The sequence below is a fragment of the Grampus griseus genome (genome assembly GCF_964374135.1).
Source record: "Grampus griseus genome assembly, chromosome: 11".
In the NCBI taxonomy this organism is placed as follows: domain Eukaryota; kingdom Metazoa; phylum Chordata; class Mammalia; order Artiodactyla; family Delphinidae; genus Grampus; species Grampus griseus.
The window spans coordinates 25260839-25283123 of NC_139005.1; the positions used below are offsets into that span (position 1 = coordinate 25260839).

The window sequence follows — 22285 nt, forward strand, 5'->3', positions numbered from 1 at the left end:
TGCTGCATTTCTATACACTAACAAAAAAAGTTCAGAAAGAGAAATTCAAGAAACAATCCCATTTACCATCATATGAAAAAGAATAGAATACCTAAGAATAAACCTACGTAAGGAGACAAAAGACCTGTACTCTGAAAACTATAAGATGCTGATGAAAGAAATCAAAGATGACACAAACAGATGGAAAGATATAACAGGTTCTTGGATTGGAACAATCAATATTGTCAAAATGACTATACTACCCAAGGCAATCTACAGATACAATGCAATCCCTATCAAATTACCAATGGCATTTTTCACAGAACTAGAACAAAAAATCTTAAAATTTGTATGGAGACACACAAAAGACCCCGAATAGCCAAAGCAATCTTGAGAAAGACAAAAGGAGCTGGAGGGATCAGGCTGCCTGATTTCACTCTACTACAAAGCTATAGTCATCCAAACAGTATGGTACTAGCACAAAAACAGAAATATAGATCAATGGAACAGGATAGAAAGCCCAGAAATAAACCCAAGCACCTATGGACAATTAATCTATGACAAAGGAGGCAAGGATATACAATGGAGAAAAGACAGTCTCTTTAATAAATGGTGCTGGGAAAATTGGACAGCTACATGTGAAAAAATGAAATTAGAACATTCTTTAACACTATACACAAAAATAAACTCAAAATGGATTAAAGACCTAAATGTAAGACTGCATACTCTGAAACTCTTAGAGGAAAATATAGGCAGAACATTCTCTGACATAAATTGCAGCAAAATCTTTTTTGATCCATCTCCTAGAGTAGTAGAAATAAAAACAAAAATAAACAAGTGAGAACTAATTAAACCCCAAAACTTTTAGCCAAGGAAACCATAAACAAAACAAAAAGACAACCCACAGAATGGGAGAAAATATTTACAAACAATGTTACCAACAAGGGATTAGTCTCCAAAATTTACAAACAGCTCATGCAGCTCAATATCAAAAAAACAAACAACCCAATCAAAAAATGGACAGAAGATCTAAATAGACATTTCTCCAAAGAAGACATACTGATGGCCAAGAGGCACATGAAAAGATGCTCAACATCACTAATTATTAGAGAAATGCGAATCAAGACTACAATGAAATATCACCTCACACCAGTCAGAATGGCCAACATCAAAAAGTCTACAAACAATACTGGAGAAAAGGGAACCTTCCTACACTGTTGGTGGGAATGTAAATTGGTACAGCCACTATGGAGAACGGTATGGAAGTTCCATAAGAAACTAAAAATAGAGCTACCATATGATTCAGCAATCCCACTCCGGGGCATATATCTGGAGAAAAACATGGTCTGAAAGGACACATGCACCCCAGTGTTCACTGCAGTGCTGTTTACAATAGCCAAGACATGGCAGCAACCTAAATCTCCATCAAACAGATGAATGGATAAAGAAGATGTGGTACATATATACAATAGAATATTACTCAGCCATTTAATAAATGAAATAATGCCATTGTGGCAACATGGTTGGACCTGGAGGTTATCATACTAAGTAAGTCAGACAGAGAAAGACAAATATCATATGATATCACTTATATGCAGAATCTAAAAGAATGATACAAATGAACTTATTTACAAAGCAGAAACAGACTCACAAACTTAGAGAATGAACTTATGGTTTCCGGGGGGAGGGGTGGGGGTGATGGATAGATAGATTGGGAATTTGGGATCGACATGTACACACTGCTATATTTAAAATAGATAACCAACGAGGACCTACTGTATAGTACAGGGAACCCTGCTCAATACTCTGTAATAATCTAAATGGGAAAAGAATTTGAAAAAGGATAGATACATATATATGTATAACTGAATCACTCCTGTACACTTGAAACTAACACAACATTGTTAATCAACTATACTCCAAATTAAATTTTTTAAAAAAGAATCTCCTTGGGCTTCCCTGGTGGCGCAGTGGTTGAGGGTCCGCCTGCCGATGCAGGGGACACGGGTTCGTGCAGCGGTCCGGGAAGATCCCACGTGCCGCGGAGCAGCTGGGCCCGTGGGCCATGACCGCTGAGCCTGCACGTCCAGAGCCTGTGCTCCGCAACGGGAGAGGCCACAACAGTGAGAGGCCCGTGTACCGAAAAAAAAAAAAAAAAAAAAAAAAAGAATTTTCTAAATGCTGACAGAGAATTCTTACGAGGCAGGGGTGGAACAGGTGAGTGGTTCAAAGAATATGCCATATAACATTATTTAAATATTAAATAAAAATATCTGTCCTCATAATCTATTATCTTCACGCCATGCACATCTTATCTTCTTCTCTTTAAGTTTTTGCCAAATACTAGTCAATATTTGTTTAAATTTTTCTCTTCACAGAACAGCAATGATAAAACTTTTATTTAAAAAAATTAGTGTATATGCAATCTTATATTTATATGCCAATAGAAAAGGATGGTGGAAACCAAATCAAGAATAAATGAGAAAATAGTGGTGACCAAAACTAAAAACTAATTTTAAAATCAGTTATGTAATGCTAGTAATATTAAACATTTATTGAGGGCTTGCTGTGTGCTAGGCATTGACTAGGATTTATCATGTACTATCACACTTAAGTGTTATAACAAATCTGAGCGTGTCAGTTGGGTTTTCTGGGAAGCAGATGGAGTTAGGAATGAAAAAGGTTTATTGGGGGACGACGCCTGTGGAAGATAAAAGCATGGAAAATCAGGATTGGCACAGGGTCTTCAGACCACACTGCAGATCTGACACGTTAAAGAGTCAGCAGGCTGGGACGGGTGAGCCTCAGACCGCGCTGCAGTCTGACAAAGTCTTAGCCATCAGAAACTCCGGAGCAATGTTTCCCTTTAGAGGAGTCTCATCTTGGGCTGCAATGACTACGCCCGTACCCCACTGAGCTCAACCACTGGCCGGGGGCTGCCCCAGATCATGATCTACCTCAGAAATCTGAGCTAGATCCTGAAGGTGCTAACACTCCTTAGAGCTCAAGAGCAAGTCTTTTTTTTTTCTTTGCGGTACGCGCGGGCCTCTCACTGTTGTGGCCTCTCCTGTTGCGGAGCACAGGCTCCGGACGCGCAGGCTCAGTGGTCATGGCCCACGGGCCCAGCTGCTCCGCGGCACGTGGGATCTTCCCGGACCGGGACAAGAACCCGTGTCCCCTGCATCGGCAGGCAGACTCTCAACCACTGCGCCACCAGGGAAGCCCACAAGTCCTTTCTTGAAGACAGATCTGATTGCTGTACCTCATGGCTGTCACAAAGAGGTGGGTTTTATTATGATTCTCGTTTTTTAGAAAGGAAAACGAAGCACAGAGGTTATATAAATTTCCCAAAGTTACACAACTAGTAAAGAGCTAGTAAATGTCCCCTATTTTCCTTGTGGCCGATAAGTAAACATTTCTTTATAATTTATTGGAGTTTTTAGAAATGTTCAACTTTCATCAGTGCATCTTAAAAGGCTTTTTTAAAATATTAAGTGTTTTACATTGTTTTTAAACCTGCTAAGTATACAAAAAGACTATAATGTAAAAGTTTTCGTTTTAAAAAGCAAAATCATGTGGAAGAATAAGTTCCAGAAATATTTAGTCTTATTTTTCTTTTCTCCCCAATCAAAAGGTGGTGTTGTTTTTAACAATTAAATCTCTGGGCAGCAGTAGTCAAAGGTGCTAAGTCTCATTGTGGATGAAGAGTTTACAACATAGTTTTAAACACCTGAAAACTGGAATTGCAGGAAAGTGCTCGGAGCCCCATAATTACAGTAGCACTCCCTGGTGCTGCCATAACAATTTTATTGCCAACACACTGGTCTTTTTTACCTCCTTCACCAGGGGGATATGAAGGCCCAGGGGAAACTATCAAGCAGCAGGCAGTCTAGCAGTTATAGGTACCATTTGCCTAATGACATTTTCTAAAACGATTTCTTTATTAACTGGAGCACTTTCTCCTTCCCCTTCAATTTTCATGTTTTTCTGACTCTGAGGAAAACCCAGCTTTTGGGCAAGCCAGAGAGTCAAGGTGGCCCAAGTCTTCAGAATTCCTACATCTTAGCCGATTCTTTGATCATAATCTATTATGGGAACGAAGGGAATTGTGGAAAAACCAGAGAATACTAGCAGGCAGAAAGAGGAAGAAAACTGCCACACAGAGCTCTCTAACATGGTAGTGTAAACCCTTCCAGTCTCTCACTCTCTAGTGTATTTTGGTTTTCTTTTTGTTGTTTTTTCAAAATATAGAATCATTCCTTAAATATTATTTTATAACTTTTTTCTTTACTCAAGATCATGAACATCTTTTCACATTAATAAATTAATTTCTACAAATTTATGGCTCTAGTCCAATTCACTCAAAGAACACCCCATAGTTGAACATTTAACATTTTTCTTTTCCTTCTTTTTCTTTATATAAAAGCTAGGAATTTAGTGAATACCCTTGCAGCCAAATTTTTTGCTAATTTTTTGAGATAAAATTCACAAAACAAAATTTACCATTTTAACTATTTTAAAGTGTACAATTCAGAAGTTTTTAGTATAGTCACAAGGTTGTGCAAGTATCTAATTCTAAAACATTTCCATCACCTCAAAAAGAAATCCCATGCTCTTAACAATCACTCCCAGTTGCCGCCCCCAACCCCCTGGCAACTACTGATCTACTTTCTGTTGCTATGTGTTTACCTATCCTGGACATTTTATATAAATGGAATTATACAACGTGTGACTTTTTGGGTCTGGCTTCTTTCACTTATCAAAATGTTTTCAAGATTCATCCATGTTGTAGCATGTATCAATACTTCATTCCTGTTTTTTAAAATTTATTTATTTATTTTTGGCTGTGTTGGGTCTTCATTGCTGCACGTGGGCTTTTCTCTAGTTGCAGTGAGCAGGGGCTACTCTTCACTGCGGTGCACGGGCTTCTCATTGCGGTGGCCTCTCCCGTTGTGGAGCACGGGCTCTAGGCATGCAGGCTTCAGTATTGCAATACGTGGGCTCAGTAGTAGTGGCTCGTGGGTTCTAGAGCGCAGGCTCAGTAGTTGTGGCGCACAGGCTTAGTTGCTCCGCGGCATGTAGGATCTTCCCAGATCAGGGCTTGAACCCATGTCCTCTGCATTGGCAGGTGGATTCTTAACCACCGTGCCACCAGGGAAGTCCCTTCATTCCTTTTTATGACTGAATAATGTTCAATCATATGAATACACCACATTTTATTTATCCATTTATCAGATGATGGACATTTAGGTTGTTTCTACCTTTTGACATATTACGAATAGTGATGCTATGAATATTTTTGTACAAGTTTTTGCATATGTTTTCAGTTCTCTCGGGTTTATACCTAGAAGTGGAATTGCTGGGTTAGGTGGTAACTCTATGTTTAACTTTTTGAGGAGCCACCCATCTGTTTTCCACAGTGGCTGTGCCATTTTACATCCCCGCCAGCAGTGTGTAAAGGTTCTAATTTCTCCATATCTTCCCCAATAGTTGTTATGTTCCTTTTTAAAAATTAGTAGTATCACTATCTTGGTAGGTATGAAATGGTATTTCATTGTGGTTTTGATTTACATTTCCCTAATGACTATTGAAGTTGAACATTTTTCATGTGCTTACTGGTTGTTTATATATCTTCTTTGAAGAAGGTCTATTCAAATCCTTTGCGCATTTTTTAATTGGGCTGTTTATCTTTTTATTGTTGGTTGTAAGGGTTCTTTATATATTCTGGATACTATGCCCTTATCAGATATGTTACTTGCAAATACTTTCTCCCATTCCATGAGTTGTCTTTTCACTTTCTTGACTGTGTCATTTAATGCACAAAAGTTTTTAATTTTGATGAAGTCCAATTTATCTATTATTTTCTTCAGTTGCTTGGGCTTTTGGTGTCATATTTAAGAAACTGTTACCAAGTCCAAGGCCATGAGGATTTATACCTATGTTTCCTTCTAAGAGTTTTATAGTTTTAGCTGTTACATTTAGGTCTTTGATCCATTTTGAATTAATTTTTTTATATGGTATGAGGTAAGGGTTGAAATTCATTCTTTCGTGTAGCTAAATCTTACATACAATCTTAGTCACTTACATTGGATAGATTCCTAGACATACAATGCTTTAGTTTTGAACACAGAATTTGGATTTCTAATTCCAGTGATCGTTCCATCATCAATGAAGATAAAAGAAGCAAGAGTGCACTCTCGAATAAAACATTATGTTAATTTTCTTTATGAGCAAAGGACTAAAATCAACAACAAGAAATTATTGGATCACTGCCTAACTCATTTTCTATTTCTATTTGTCTGCTACCTCTACTATCTTAATTACTTTTGTTTGGTGCTTGTCAGAACCATCACTGTGAGAATTCATTTGGGACCTTAACTTCTAGATCACTATGGGCAAGTTTCATCTCTTTTTAAAGACGGTACATGAGGAGATGGCATGGAGGAGTGAGTGGATACACAAGGCTCTTCACAAACATGAGAACCTGCAGAAACCATTTATGACTATCAACCCTTGTTCATCTAAGAAAATAGACTTTCTTTTATCCTCTAATCTTCCAAATGTGAATTACTCCTCTTTCCCTAAACTTTCTTTCCTTGGAGCTACAAAATAGAAAGAATGGAAGCTCCCATCTCTTCTCCCTGCCAGTATTTCATCAGTGCTGATAAAGCTGTAAAGAAAAAAACTCCTTAAGTCTTCCACCGTCTACAGACTTAGAAAACTGCTTGTGTAGCAGTGGAACATAAACCACAACTGGGAAAGAGCAGGACCTAGACACCAGGATCTGGAGTGGAAGACAAAAGACGAAGGCTATTATTGTACGGGGGCTGGGAATGGAGAGCTGGATTTATAAGTGATTTTTTTTTTTTTTTTAGTTTGTTTAAAAAAATGTTCCATTATCTTTACAACAAGAATACATGTTTTTAAAGCCAGAAATTTTGGCTTCTTAACTATGGTTATTTGTTCTCGGGTAAAGAAGGTCATGGTTAATGCGCCCATTGCATCCTACATAACGTGATTATAATAGCCACTGTCAAGGAAAATTGTGTGAACTTATTCATCTAATATGCATTAAATTTTAATCAATAAAAGAAGAGACCTGTATCTAACCAAGTAGTAACTGAGTTCTCCCACAATGTGAAAAAAATAAATAACTAAAATGTGGGGTTTGAAGATATTTGAGGTCTAAAATCTCTCTCCCTCAGATGAGTTAAAAATTAAGCAGCTTGGTTCTCCAAGCTGCCTGGCACAGCTAATACTGGGAGTATGCACTACAGTAAGAGTCAAGTGGGCAGTATTTTCTGTAGAGCATACTTTGCAGTTTCACTTTATATTCTATAAGTCCCAAGCAATGCTGCTTTTCTGAGCTCTTTGGTGGTGGACTACAAAATGGTAAAAGCACTTAAAAAATCATTTGCCAACATCTCCTAAAACTGAACATACACATCTCCTAGTATATAACCAACAGAAATGCATCTATATGTTCACCAGAAGACATGTACTAAAATGCTCATTGAAGCTACCCAAATATCTATGAAATGTATGGTACATTCACATGATGAAATATTATATAGTAAGGAGAATGAATGATCTAAAACTATGTGCAACAATATAGCTGAATCTCACAGAGCTAGCAAAAAAAAAAAAAAAAAGCCAGACAGAAAAGAGTACATGCTAAAGTGAGAGAGTGGCATGGACATATATACACTACCAAGTGTAAAGTAGATAGCTAGTGGGAAGCAGCCGCATAGCACAGGAAGATCAGCTAGGTGCTTTGTGACCACCTGGATGGGTGGGATAGGGAGGGTGGGAGGGAGGGAGACGCGAGAGGGAGGAGATATGGGAACATATGTATATGTATAACTGATTCACTTTGTTATAAAGCAGAAACTAACACACCACTGTAAAGCAATTATACTCCAATAAAGATGTAAAAAAAGAAAAGAGTACATGCTATATAATTACATTTATATAAAGTTAAAAAACAGGTAAAATTAATCTATATTGTTAGAAGTCAGGGGAAAGTAGTGACTAGGAAGGGACATGGGAGGTAGGAATAGGAGGGCCTTCTAGAAAACTGGCAATGTTGTGTTTCTTACATTGGATGCAAGTTACATAGGTGTGCTCAGTTACTGAAATTCATCCAGCTGTACATTTACCATAGTGCCCTAGCCTTTTGTGTTACACTTCAATGAAAAGTTTGAAAGTAAATGTACCCAGGGAAGCTTAAATTTTAGTGGCTGAATTGTTTCTTTTATCTTTAATACTTTTCAAATTATTTTTACTTTCTCATATTTCTACTTAAATCTACAAAAATTCTACAGAATTTTTGGTATTGGCATCAAAATTTTTTCTTACTATTGGTCTTTCTGAGCCTCTATTTTCTCATCTGTAAAATGAAGACAACACTAGAGTTTATTAAAAACTCTAGTTTTAAAAGTAGAGTAGCTGTTAAAAGCCAATGTGATTTTTAAAGTGTTTGTTAGCACAGTGCCTGGCACAAAATGCTCAATAAATGGTCACTTAATACCTTCCCCTAAACCAGTGGGGCTGTTCCGTGTGCTAACGTGGCACCAGGGCTTACCCCTGTCTAAGCATTTCTTACTATTTTCCAAGACTATGAGACACTTGAGAGCAGGGGTAGTGTGTAGTCCATTATAATTTTCTCAGTGCCTCGTTCAGCAGCTAGTGTGGAATAAGAACTCAAAATTAACTAAATAGGGCTTCCCTGGTGGCGCAGTGGTTGAGAGTCCGCCTGCCGATGCAGGGGACACGGCTTCGTGCCCCAGTCCGGGAAGATCCCACGTGCCGCGGAGCGGCTGGGCCCGTGAGCCATGGCCACTGAGCCTGTGCGTCCGGAGCCTGTGCTCCGCAACGGGAGAGGCCACAGCGGTGAGAGGCCCGCGTACCACAAAAATAAATAAATAAATGAATGAATTAACTAAATAGATGATTGAATAAATAAATTTCTGACACTTTGCAACATCTATTATTTTATTGCTAAATTATGGAATCACATTCGTTTTCCCCGAAACAAGTTTTCTTAGTTTCCACCATCCACTAATAATTTCTCTCAAAATGTTCTGACTTGATTCTCTTCCAAAAGAACCTCTTTCTACTACTTCCTCATATTCTTCATTACCTGTCATGTTGGGTAGCTGTGCAGCTTCATTTTACAACTGCTAAATCTAAATAACTGATTTTCTACCCTCCACTCTCAACCTCCCTTAAAAAGCCTTGCACAGGGCTTCCCTGGTGGCGCAGTGGTTGAGAGTCCGCCTGCCGATGCAGGGAACACGGGTTCGTGCCCCGGTCCGGGAAGATCCCACATGCCGCGGAGCGGCTGGGCCCGTGAGCCATGGCCGCTGAGCCTGCGCGTCCGGAGCCTGTGCTCTGCAACGGGGGAGGCCACAACAGTGAGAGGCCCGCGAACCGCAAAAAAAAAAAAAAAAAAAGGCTTGCACATAATTTTATCTCTCTTGGCCCATTTCAGTGCCTTCAGTTGTTTGGCAAATGTAGAGACTAATAAGGCAGTGCGGTCATTTCTATTTTCTATGGAGTTTCAATATGATTAAGAAAAAATAATTGGGGGCTAGGAATTGTGGGTATCCAGTTGAATGGGAGGCAAAGGAAGAAACTAGAAATCCCCAGGCTTTTTTTTTCTTTCCACCAATGACAAGGCACACTTAATAACTTTACTCCCGAGGGAGGATATGCCATTCTGAAAAACACTCCACTCTTGGTGATAAAGGCAGGGGAGAGGAAATATTACACCGCGGGAGAGGAAACCGTTTGATAAGCATGTAATATAAACCAGCTCTGGCAACTGTCATTCCTCCTTCCCCATCAAATTTAGGAAAGGTCCATAAACCATTTTCTCTAATATTTCACCAAAATAATCTCTTGGACTTGAAAATAAACAGTTCCTACCCCTAACCCTCCATCACTATGTGGCAACTAGAGCAATGAACTTCAAATATTTTAAAAGTAAACTTCTTATTGACATGTAATACACATACAGAGAAGTATGCAACTCTCTCCAAACCTTTCTGATCTCTCTCCAATTAGTGAAAAAATAAAATGAGTATATACTCCTAATACGTTTCTTCCATACATATATATATATGCACATGTAACACTGTGCTAATATTATGTACCTTAAAAAACATAAGAACATAGAAGGAAAATAGATCTTAAAAGTTATCACAAGAAAAAAAATCTGTAACAATATGTCAGTGATGGATGTTAACTATAGACTTACTGTGGTGATCATTTCACAATGTATACACATAACAAATCATTGTTGTACACCTGAAACTAATACAATGTTATATGTCAACTATACTTCAATAAAAAAGGAGGAGACAAAAAGAATGAGAAAAAATAGATAGAAATTATTTTGTATACCCCAAAGGACCAGCCTTGCACACTACTTGGAAACCACACCTGTACAGACAGTGGGAGCACGCTGCCTTAACAACCAGATCAATCAGAGGCTCTAGGGAGGGCTTGGTAACTTCTGGTCTCAGTTGTATGGCAACAGCTTAATCTCCAAATGTACACTGGACAGACATTCAGGCTGTCCTAATCCTTTAGGACTATGGCCACAGTATCTGCGATATTCAAGAATTGACTCCCCAGTAGCATGTGTTTATCACAATGGCAGTCTTCTGGGATAGGGAATTTGGAGAAGGAAAACACAAGTATACTTTCTTTCTCCTTTGTGATAATTTAAAATTAACTGCAGAAAGCAGTAAAGTTTGGCTTTTAGTTCTTAACAAAGATTAAACTTATCTTTGTCAAAAGGAAATAGAAATAGATTCTCCAGACATTTTAAATATGTTTCTAAGACTTACATTTAAGCTAAAATAACCATTTGGCTGACTGTGGATTCAACAAGGGATTAGCTCCAGTTTTAGCTCCGCAACTAATGAGCTAGGTGATCATTAGGTAAGTTTCTCCATCTGTAAATGAGCGCGCTAAACTGGATGAGCCTAAAACATTCTCAGAGTATTTTGTGTGACTAACACCACCTTGTGGACATTCATATAGTACCATATGATAAGGGAAGCTTCGTAGCCAAGATAAAAAAGCTGCAGGTTAAAACAGTAGCAAAGGGCTTAGTTTTTCCTGGTAGTTCTAGATGTCAGCCTCCTCAATAATGAAATGGTTTAAGTTCTTCAGAAGAAAATGAAAATTAGAATTTTTAATTATGACAGATTCCTTATTTTAACAATTGACAGACTGATATCACCAGGATGCTCTAGAAACGGCCAAAGATATCCCCACTGCATCCCTCATCACTGGTTTATTTGAGAAAGAAGGAAAACATTACAAAGGAGTTTAAGAAGCAGAATCTCAAGCTGCTAAAGCCAAAAGCATCCCTGAATTCGTGCACTCCACTACCGTTATCTTCAGTGCTAGCATAACGCGGGAGTGGGGGGAGGCCGGAGAGGGGGAGGGGTGGAAGGGACAGCATTTCTGTTGGATGTGAATGGTGCGCCGTTGGAGTTGTTCCAGGAGGCTAGGTTGGCCGAAGCAGGCAACTGGCCTGGCTTAAACTGGAGATTTAGGCCTTGAGGCTAAGAGGTATGTTGTACTATTTCAGCACGTTTTATGAATTGGTTCCACCGTACTGTTACAGCTCAGCCAAACTTTACCCTTCAAAAATCATCCTGAGGGGCTTCCCTGGTGGCGCAGTGGTTGAGAGTCCGCCTGCCGATGCAGGGCACACGGGTTCGTGCCCCGGTCCAGGAAGATCCCACATGCCGCGGAGCGGCTGGGCCCGTGAGCCATGGACACTGAGCCTGCGCATCCGGAGCCTGTGCTCTGCAACGGGAGAGGCCACAACAGTGAGAGGTCCGCGTACCGCAAAAAAAACAAAACAAACAAACAAACAAAAACAACTCATCCTGAGAGCCTATCTTGGCCACTCCCTGGATCTCAGCACACTTTTGTAGAGCGTAATTATATTTGGTATCGCTTCATGCCCTCTATACAATTTCCCAATCCTGGGATTCATGTGCTGCCATAAGCGTAATCATCTGGTAGTGAATACATTTTCTTCTTTAAGCACTGAAACTTAAGAAAGCTTTAGGGTTTTTGGTTTTTGTTTTTTGTTTTTGTTTTTGGAGGGGGTAGGTGTCGATGTGAACTGTTGACGACCTTTGCTGTGTTCACCATAACTACAGGTAATAAAAAAGTTTTCATTCCTCCTGTATCCCGTATTTAGACCCCAGTGCTAAAAAGAACAAATGATGGCACAAACCTTCACTGTGCACCTACTCATTTTATTATTACTACAACTCGGGTTGCTATTATTTCCTCCACTTTACAGAGAAGGAAAAGACCTCAGAGAAAATTTATCAGAGATCATAAAGCCATTAAATACCAAAACCAAGATTTGAATTCAAGTCTTCTAACTTTAATTCCATTGTTTATTCATCTATGCCACAGTGATATTAACTAATAAGCTCACATGCTAAACATAAACCCTACTCCCATCCGTCACACCTTTACTTCTGAATGGGAACCACAAGGAAATCAAGAAAATAAAAGTCAAATGCAAGTAAATGGCAAGAATAAGCAAAAGAACCTTAGTGAGCTAGGATTCTCAAAGGACTTAAGGATTACATGATTTCTCAAGCATCGAAGGACTATTTAGAACCCTTAGTAGGGTCTTGGACATAGGTGCTCCATGAACACTTGAATGAAAGGGTGTTTAAAAAGTTTCACAGTATCAGCCCACAGATTATTCATTTACAAAAGGAAAAACGTGCTTTAAAATGGAAAGATCTGGTAGTCACCATCTTAACCAAGTGATCATCTTAACATCGCCAACAGTGGGGCAACTTGACATCGTGCGCCTCTACTGATGCACTAAGAGATGCCCCACACAACCAGAAAGTGTAATCTAAATCTACTAAGAAAACAACCAGAAAAAATCCAAGATTTAGGACATTATACAACCGATTCTGATACTTGAGAAAGTTCAATGTCATGAAAAAATAAAGGCAGGGAGGACTATTACTGATTAAATTAAAAGGAGAGACATTAACCAAATGTGCATATAAATTGTGACTAGATCCTGGATGAGGAATGAAGTTTTAAAAGACACATTGGGACAACAGGGGCAATTATTCCATACAGATCTATCAAATTAGATATTACTGGGCTATTCGTCTCAGGTGCGGCAACGGCACACCTAAGGATGTAGAATATCCTTATTCCTAAGAGATGAATGCTTACGTATTCAGGGATGAAGTGTCATATTGCCATAACTTACTTTCAAATGATTCAGCAAAGCAGATAAAGTACTGGTGGTAAAATTTAACAGTTGGTGGATCTAGGGAGAGGTTATACTATTGTTCTATCCCTTCAACTTTTCTGCATATTTAAAAATGTTCAAAGTCAAAATATTTTTTAAATTCTTGAAATTCATCAAGACCATTAGCATAAATTCAACTCTTCTATGATCATGACTTGTGAAAATACAAAGTTGTAATCAGTCAGTTAATAAATATTTATTGTGCTCCTACTTTATACTAAAAACCACTGTACTAGACTCTGGGAACTATTGTAGTAAAAAGTAGACATGGTTCCTGCTTTCATGGAACCTACTTAGCATACAATTCTGTGTGTGTGTGTGTGTGTGTGTGTGTGTGTGTGTATGTGTGTGTGTTGGGGAGGGTAGTGGTTGCTCTGGAAGCCTTCCCCAAGTGGTGCCTAAGCTGAAACCTGATGGATAAGTAGGTGTTGCCTAGCTATAGGATAGTGGGGAAGTGGGTCAGAGGGAACAAACAGTATGTGTAAAGGTACTAATGATGGAGTTGGTCAATCTGGAGAGTGACAGGAATGTTTATTCCTATGGCTTCCCCCAGCCCCCCACCCTTTTTTACATAGCCTGTCTCCTGGTTCCATTGACCACTCCCGACCCCCAACCCTTCAGACCTAGGGGTAGTAACAGCACCCTAACATTACTAGCCCCAATGTTACCAGTCCTGAGAACTGCACTTTCCCTTAGAGTTTCCCTACACCATATGCATAGCTTTGTAAAGTTCCTTTATTAAACTTTCCTCAAATTATCCAATGCCAGTAAGCCATCTATTTCCTGCTGGCACCCTGATTAATAAAAAGTTCTGGAGAGAGACTTGGGAGATGTCTGCATATTTTAGATAGTATTTGGGACCGTGGGAAAGGAGATGCTCTGGGAAGAGGGTTGAAGGTGAACCCTGGGCCAATGAGCATCTGAAGTAGGAAACCTGGGAACAGCAGTGTTACCAGCCAAGAATGCTTCAAAAAAAGAAACTATCAATTGTATCAAGTGCTATTGAGAGGCTGGATGAGTAAAATGAGGGCTTTGGAATTCCCCATGAGAAAGCCATCAGTGACCCTTGGAGTGTTGGGGGCAAAATCAACACTGGAGTGGATTGTAAAGGTGATTGGAAGCAAAGAACAGACCTGTTAACTTCAAAAAAAAAATAACTGTTCAGGTTCCTATTTTAGCTCTACCCGTGACTTGCTGAAGAATCTTGAGACCTCTGTCTTAATTCCTGAGAGGTAAGTATAAACATAAAACAACCACTCTCCTTGCAGTTACAAAAAAACAATACCTGGACAATGATAAAGTTAATGTAAGCTACGGAAGTGTAGAGAATTGAAGTTCTCAAACAGAGTAAATTATTTCCCCCACTTTCAGACACTGAGACAAAGGGCAGGCTTTGCCAAAAATCTTTTTGGTCTCTCTAAACTGAAAGATTAAGCTCTTTTACACTGAAGCCTGCAACTAAGCATGTCTAAGAAGCCCGTACTCGACATACAATAACAAGCAGTTTCTAACCAGGGTGCAAGATATTTGAAACCTAAAGCATTCTCATGACCACAATAAGTAACCAAACTCCATAGCCCGAGAAATTGTTAGAACCCTCAGATCCCTTTCTGTGAGAACATGAGCCTGTGAAATTATCTAACTTTGATCCAATTGGGCTTTCTCCTCCCTTCCCAGTCCACTGAACATCACACAAAAATGACTGCCAGGGCAGCATAATGCTAAATCTGGGCGATTGGGAAACTGCTCTAGGGACGGTCAATCAAGAGGCTCCCTCGGTATCCTCCATTCTTTACTACAGAGCAAGCAGTTAGTTCTGGCTACCTTCATTTATTTTTAGAAGATTCCATTGTTTCAACTAAACCTCCTAGAGACTATTTTCTCCACAAAAAGACAGTATATAATATGTACTTTCAACATCAAAATTAACAACATTTGATTAACTGATTTAGACAAAGTTCAACCTCTTCACAAGGGTGAAACTTGCCCCTCGTTTTCATCCTTCGGAAGAGACCCAGGTGACCACTCAAAATGCAGGTTAAGAAGGCACCATTGCTATAGCAGGGACAGGGTCCAGTTTGAAGAGCACAGGCTTTGGAATCAGGAAAGCTGCTTTTATTTAAGTTATATGGCCCCCCTTGCACCCCTTCACTGACTACCTGTAAACAGGTTGTTTTGTTTTTTCACTTTGCAAGGTTGTTTGAACAGTGTTTACAGGTGCCAAGCCCACCACAGTAGGTATTTCATAACAGGAGAACTATTTTTCTTTTTACTTGCTACACCCAAATGCTTGTATTTTAGGACAAAGAGGCCCAATTTCAAGTGGTTCACGTAAGAAAAAGAAGAGGCGCTATGGCAGACAAAACTCTATGGTCCCCACACACCACCTCTTGTGTTCACTGTGTAACTTGAATGTGGACAAGACGACTGTCTTGTTAGGTGACTGGCTCTGGAGACCTGCTGGCTGGGTACAGTGAGTGCCATGTTGGGAGACCCCAAGTGGTAAGGAACTAAGGGGGCCCTCCAGCCAGTAGTTTGGGCTCTCCATCCTACAGCCACAGGGAATGAATTCTGCCAACAACCCAAGTGAATTTGGGGTGAATTATTCCCAAGTCACCTCATGAGAATGCAACCGAGTTGACACCTGTTGCAGCCTTGTGAGACCCTGAGCAAAGGACCCAGCCACACTGCACCTAGATGGAAACTGAGATCAATTTCTCTTAAGCCACTACATTTTTGGTAATTTTATTAAACAGCAATAGATCATGTAGGTGCTGTCATCTTTCCACTACTTAGGTTAACTTAGTAGCTTCACAGTAACTAGATTAGGTGCTGGCAACATCACCTAGACTATCCCAAAGCTAATTTAATTGTAGTATAAGAAGTTTGACCCACAGGATCTACCTTTCCCAGGTAATAAACTGTTTTTAAAACTTTGATATATGGGAGTTCCCTGGTGGCCTAGTGGTTAGGATTCCAGGCTTTCACTGCCGTGGCCCAGGTTCAATCCTTGGTTGGGGAACTGAGATCCCGAAAGCCGCACGGCACAGAAAAAAACCTTTGGTATGAATTATACCTCTTTGGATTCATCATAAATCTGCAAAGTAAACAATTCTGGTAAGTAACAGAAGTTTAGAGACTCACAAAAGTCAAGTGACTCAAATGGCTAATAAGGGGGTAGAGCCAGGAATCAGAGAACCCAGGTCTGACCCCAATCCCAAAAATCTACCTTTCTCTATAACCACCTTTTATAGTTTCTCTAAAGTCTCAATGATGCTTCCCACTATGTCCATAGACAATACTAATAAAACCATATTACAGACATTGAAACACTGGAGACCTTTTGTCCTTCACTGTTAAAATCATCTTATCCACTAGGTTAATTATTGTGCACATCAGTTAAAATGTCTTTTAGAAAACAAAAATGTCTTTTACATTTGCAGCCAGTTAAGCCGACTGTGCTCTTTTCCCCGTGGGGGCCCGGTGCGCAACGGCTGCAAACAGCAGCCTCCTCAGTAGTGTATGCAGCCTGTTGCCTGTATGGGTTGCCCTAAGGGACCTTGGAGACAGCCCTTTCCAGCAGACATTAATGACTGACATGCTGTCCCCAGTCTAGGCTCCAGACAGGTATGCGTGGTGCCTTTGGAAAGCCCCAGGGCACAGTGGCCAGGGTCCACATTGGCCAGGTCATAATGTCCATCCACACCAAGCTGCAGAACAAGGAGCATGTGATTGAGGCCCTCCGCAGGGCCAAGTTCAAGTTCCCTGGCCGCCAGAAGATCCACATCTCCAAGAAGTGGGGATTCACTAAGTTTAATGCAGATGAATTTGAAAACACGGTGGCAGAAAAGCAGCTCATCCCAGATGGCTGTGGGGTCGAGTACATCCCTAATCGTGGCCCCCTGGACAAATGGCACGCCCTGCACTCGTGAGAGCCTTGGCGCTGCCCCCTCCCTACCCATGCCCACCAATAAACCCTACTTTCTTGTCCCTGTCAACAACAACAACAAAAAATGTCTTTTACAGTCAGTCTCCGACTTAATGATGGTTCAACTTAGGATTTTTTGATTTAACAATCACGCAAAAGCGATATGCATTCAGTAGAAATCAGACTTCAACTGTGATCTTTTTCCCAGGCTAGCAATATGCGGTATATGACACTCTTGTGATGCAGCGGCAGGAGGGAGCCACAGTGAGCCACAGACCCCAGTCAGCCACGCGATCAGGAGGGTAAACTACCAGTACATTTAGCCATTCTTGCTTTCTCTTTCAGTACAGTATTCAATGAATTACATGAGATAGTCAACACTTTAATGAAAAATAGGTTTTGTGTTAGATGATCTTGCCAACTGTAAGCTAATGTAAATGTTCTGAGCATGTTTAAGGTAGACTAGGCTAAGCTATGATGTATTAAATGCATTTTTGACTTACAATATTTTCAACTTACTTTGGGTTTATTGGGACGTAACCCCATGGTAAGTGGAGGAAGATCTGTATTTTAAAGTCTGTATTTCTCAGTAAAGAGGACTTCTTTCCTTCATGGCTTGTTATAATACTAAGGGCTTACATTGAGTATCTGTGAGGGTCAAAAACATTAGTTACTCTTACTTAAGAACACCTTTCAGACAAAGCCACAAAACAGCTTCTTTTATTTTCTAGTAAGACTAAATTTATTCAATACCCTAGTAAAAGTTTTGATTATAAGTATCCAACAGTATAAAAAGTACAAAACAGATTTGTAGATTTCTAATATATTAATACAAAGTGCATGACTACATACAGTACATCCTACAGGCAAAGAGAGGTGGAAGGGGAAAAAGAAGACTGTGGTTGAGGTCTAGTAATAAATAAATAAATACAGAAGTAGAGATGATCCATATTATAGTATATTCTACCACCAATACTGCAGCCAAAATGTACAAAAAAAGAGAGAGAGAGAAAAAAACCATTTCAAAATAACTCAGGAGGAAGATGATAATGGCTGGGATTCTTGTAATACACCTCAAAGTCTGTGGGAGAGCTGACCCAACTCACTATGTAGTCTGTGCATATGGTGGCTTGTAGTTTTTTCCAGAGGAAGAAATATAAAACTTTAAGTTTAGATTAAGAACTATAAAACTATAGGGTACCCATAAAAATTGGCTCACTCCTTCTTGTTATTTATACTATCCAATCTTTAAAATCCAGTTTTAAAAATAAGCACTGAGTCATGTTATTACAAGGTAGGCAAAGGATCCTCCCGCATTATGAACAGTCTGAACTGGTGATATATTCTTCCTGAACTTTTAGAAAAGAGGCAATAGATAGTACTTTGGTTTGGGTTCAAGTAAAAGGCTTTTAATGAAGGTTTTACAATTGAAGAGCTCCACGTTTAGGATGTATCATCTAACACCTCAATGTTCAGAAAGCCTGACTAAAAGAAACCAAACCAAAACCAACCCACTCAGCATGAACACACACCTCTTTTCTTTTAGTAGAATTTTACTTTAATATAGAATGAAAAACAAAAAACAAAAACCCAAAACCCAAAACCCTAATAGGTTAAAACAAGTCAAACAACCATTCTACACAGATAAAACCTTCACAAAGGTCAACCGAAGTAATCCAGAGCTAAAACTGAATTGTGCAGATTTTCATTGAAGTCACCAGTCATGTAACATAAACAAATTATTTACACACTTGCAAGCCCTCTAAGAAATGTGCCCCAAGAAGCATTAACCTTTGTTTTTTTCATGTGCCATCCTGAAGACTTGCACATTTTATTTTTCAGATCATTTAACATTTTAATAGAGTGCATTCTCTACCAAGGGGTAATGCTTTGGTACTATTCATATAGGATTGCCTATCCTAAAGATTTGACATTTCCCCAAGAGGAACTTTGATTCTGCTTTAGAAGTTTCATATAAATTAAAAACTTTATCAAATATCAATATGGAGGGAGGTGACACAGGATGCAACATATACAGTCAAGTTACCTCTGTATATTTAGAAATTACTCCTTCAAGATATTCGCACTAGAGAGCTTAGTCCGTCCCGCTTAATATTCAGTAGTACAGGTTTGAATCATCAGAACCTTGGCAACACCGTAATATTTCAAAGTTATTAACAACTACCTCTAGGAGCAAGTCTGTGTTTACTGAGTTATGACAAATTTATTATAACGAAGGAAAACAAGTGTAGCCAGCCATCTTAAAAAATGCCCCAACCACTGCTTCTCAATATAGAAAGACTAAAACTACATACGTTTATCATACAACAAATCCCATCTCTGTCCCCTGAAATTCCCCTAATTTCATTCATTAGAAGGGGATTTTTTAAAAAAAGCCTTAAAGAGCACTTTACAGCAGCATTCAGCTTTCCTATGAAATACTCAGCATCTTAAATATTATGTACACTTCTTTTTTTCCTTTTAGTAAGCTAGATACTGGCTTCAGACTTTGTGGAACTGGAGGGAAAATAACCCACTCAAAACTATTCTAGAAATCATCTTTTGGCAGAATAACAGGTATCCAAGTTAAAAATAGGAGGGTCATTTTGTTGGTGTTTTCCAAAATTTAACTCATTTTTTGTTCCCCTTCTACATCAACCTCAGTCACCACTCCTGAGTGGAGATGGGCAGAGGCTCTGGCCCCTGAGCCTCCGGCTTCTCAGCAGCTGCCTTCTTATTGCTGCAGCAAGGCTTGAATAGATGTGTGTCGATGAGGACTTCCCCAAAACGGCCTTTATAGATAATGCCACAGCATATTTTCTGTCTAAAAGAAAAAAATGGAGGGACAACAAAATATATTAAATAAGGCAGAAAAATAGGAATACAAAAAAAGGAAACATCTACTCATCATTATAACTAGTACAGCATGATCAAAGGTTTTACTTCCACAATCTCATCACATTCCTAATGAATGGGCTCCTAGAGTGACCCCAATCTGCTAGGTAATGGGAATTACCCAGGCGCCTTAAATCCCGCACTGGAATCGTATCAAATATTAAGAGGGAAGAAGGCAATCTGAGAGACAGCAGTCAGTTTCAGAGGCTGCTCCTAAAGTTATAAACGGTTTCCTCCAAAAATCACCAAATCTTAAAGAAAACAGCCACCATAAACAGGCTGATACAGCTGGTGGTTTTATTTTAATACTGAGCAGACAAAAAATATATACACATATTATCAAATATACATAAAGGCATACAAAAATGACAACACAACAAATCATCCATGGATCACACACTCTAAAAAAACCTATTATTTCCTATGAAGTCCCCCGTAGGCCCCTCTCCAATCCCACTCCACCCAATCTCATTCTCTCCTCCTTAATTTCAGGTTTACCACTCTGTTTTTTCTTTATAGACAACGTTTGCATCTCTAAACATATTGCTTGTTATCTCATATATAAAATATATAAAATAAAAAATATATATAGAAATGCGCATATATGGACTCACACTGTACGCTACAATTTTTTTGCTCAACAGTGACTGAGGTTCATACATATTGTTAGAGCTTTATTTCATTTTAACTTATGTACCGTATTCCACCATGTGAATATACCACAATTTACCCACTCTCCTTCTGATGGGACAATTTTTGCTATTACAAACATGCTGTACATACTGGTGCACAGGTCTGAAGGTGTTTTCCTAGGTTACGTTGCTGGGCTATAGGAATGGGAACGTGTTCAACTTTACTCGAAAATGCAAATTATTTATCAATGTGGTTCCCTTCTATTCCTATTTTGCTAAAGGTTTTATTTTAAACCTTGAAGCAAAGTTCAAATTTATCAAACATCTTCAATATACCACTAATACAATAAGCATTTTCTCCCTCCTTTAGGAAACTGTCAAATTATATTAGTTGGCTTTCTAATGCTTCAAACAATCTCACATCCCTAGAATAAATCTAATCTAGTTATGATATATTGTTTATAACATATCAAAGTTATGTTAGCCTCATAGAATGCTTGGAGCCTATGCCCTCTTTTATCCATAATCTGGAAAAGCCAGTGCAAGATTAGAATCATTTGTTTCTGGAATGTTTGGTAGAATTTGTCTATCTAGGCCTGGGATTTTTTGAGGGAAGACTTCTGACCACTGAATCCATTCCTTTATTATGAGACAATTCAGGTTTTCTACTTTTTCCTGAGACAGTTTTGGTGAAGTGTCTTTTTCTACTAATGTATCCACTTCACCTATATGTTCAAATTTATTGTCATGAAGCCGTTTCTAATATCCTATTGTCTTCTAAACTTCTGCTTTTTCTATAGCTGAATCTCCCTTTTCTTATCCAAGATGCTTATGGGTACCATCTCTTTTTCTTGACCTGCTTTATCTCTAGTAACTTTTTTGGTTATGTTTTTCAAGAACCAACTCTTAGCTTTACTGATACTATCCATTCATATTGATTTTCTACTCCATTTATTTCTACTCCTATCTTTAGGATTTCCTTGCTTTTATTTTTTTTTTATATTGAGCTTCATTAATCTTTAAATTGGATACATGTAACTTCATTTATTTTAAATCTTTCTTTTGTAAGAAGCATTAAAGGCAACTTTTCTTCTACCTCTTTAACTTCATACCACATGTTTTGATTTGTGGTATTTTTCAGTTTTTTTTTTAGTTATAAGGATTTTCTAATTTATACTTTCTTCTTGAACCCATGGTTTCTTTTTTTTTTTTTCATGGTTTCTTAATTTACAAATATATGGAGGTTTTCATCATTTTATTTTGCTAGATTGATTGATTGATTTATGGATGCGTTGGGTCTTCATTGCTGCACGCAGGCTTTCTCTAGTTGCAGCGAACAGGGGCTGCTCTTCGTTGCGGCACGCAGGCTTCTCATTGCGGTGGCTTCTCTTGTTGCGGAGCACGGGCTCTAGGCACACAGGCTTCAGTAGTTGTGGCTTGCGGGCTCAGTAGTTGTGGTGCACGGGCTAACTTGCTCCACAGCACGTGGGATCTTCCTGGACCAGGGATCGAACCCATGTCCCC

At 39.1% G+C, this 22285-nt stretch overlaps 1 protein-coding gene across 1 annotated transcript in view; it reads right to left on the minus strand.

Moving 5' to 3' along the window:
* Positions 1-17963: 17963 nt before the first annotated feature.
* The window catches only part of SINHCAF (SIN3-HDAC complex associated factor), a 29412-nt gene continuing 25090 nt past the window's right edge, over positions 17964-22285 (minus strand). Inside the window, exon 6 of the mRNA XM_082666766.1 lies at positions 17964-20058. Within this exon, the coding sequence (XP_082522892.1) occupies positions 19899-20058 (160 nt within the window). The 3' untranslated portion in view covers positions 17964-19898. The remainder of the gene's footprint in view (positions 20059-22285) is intronic.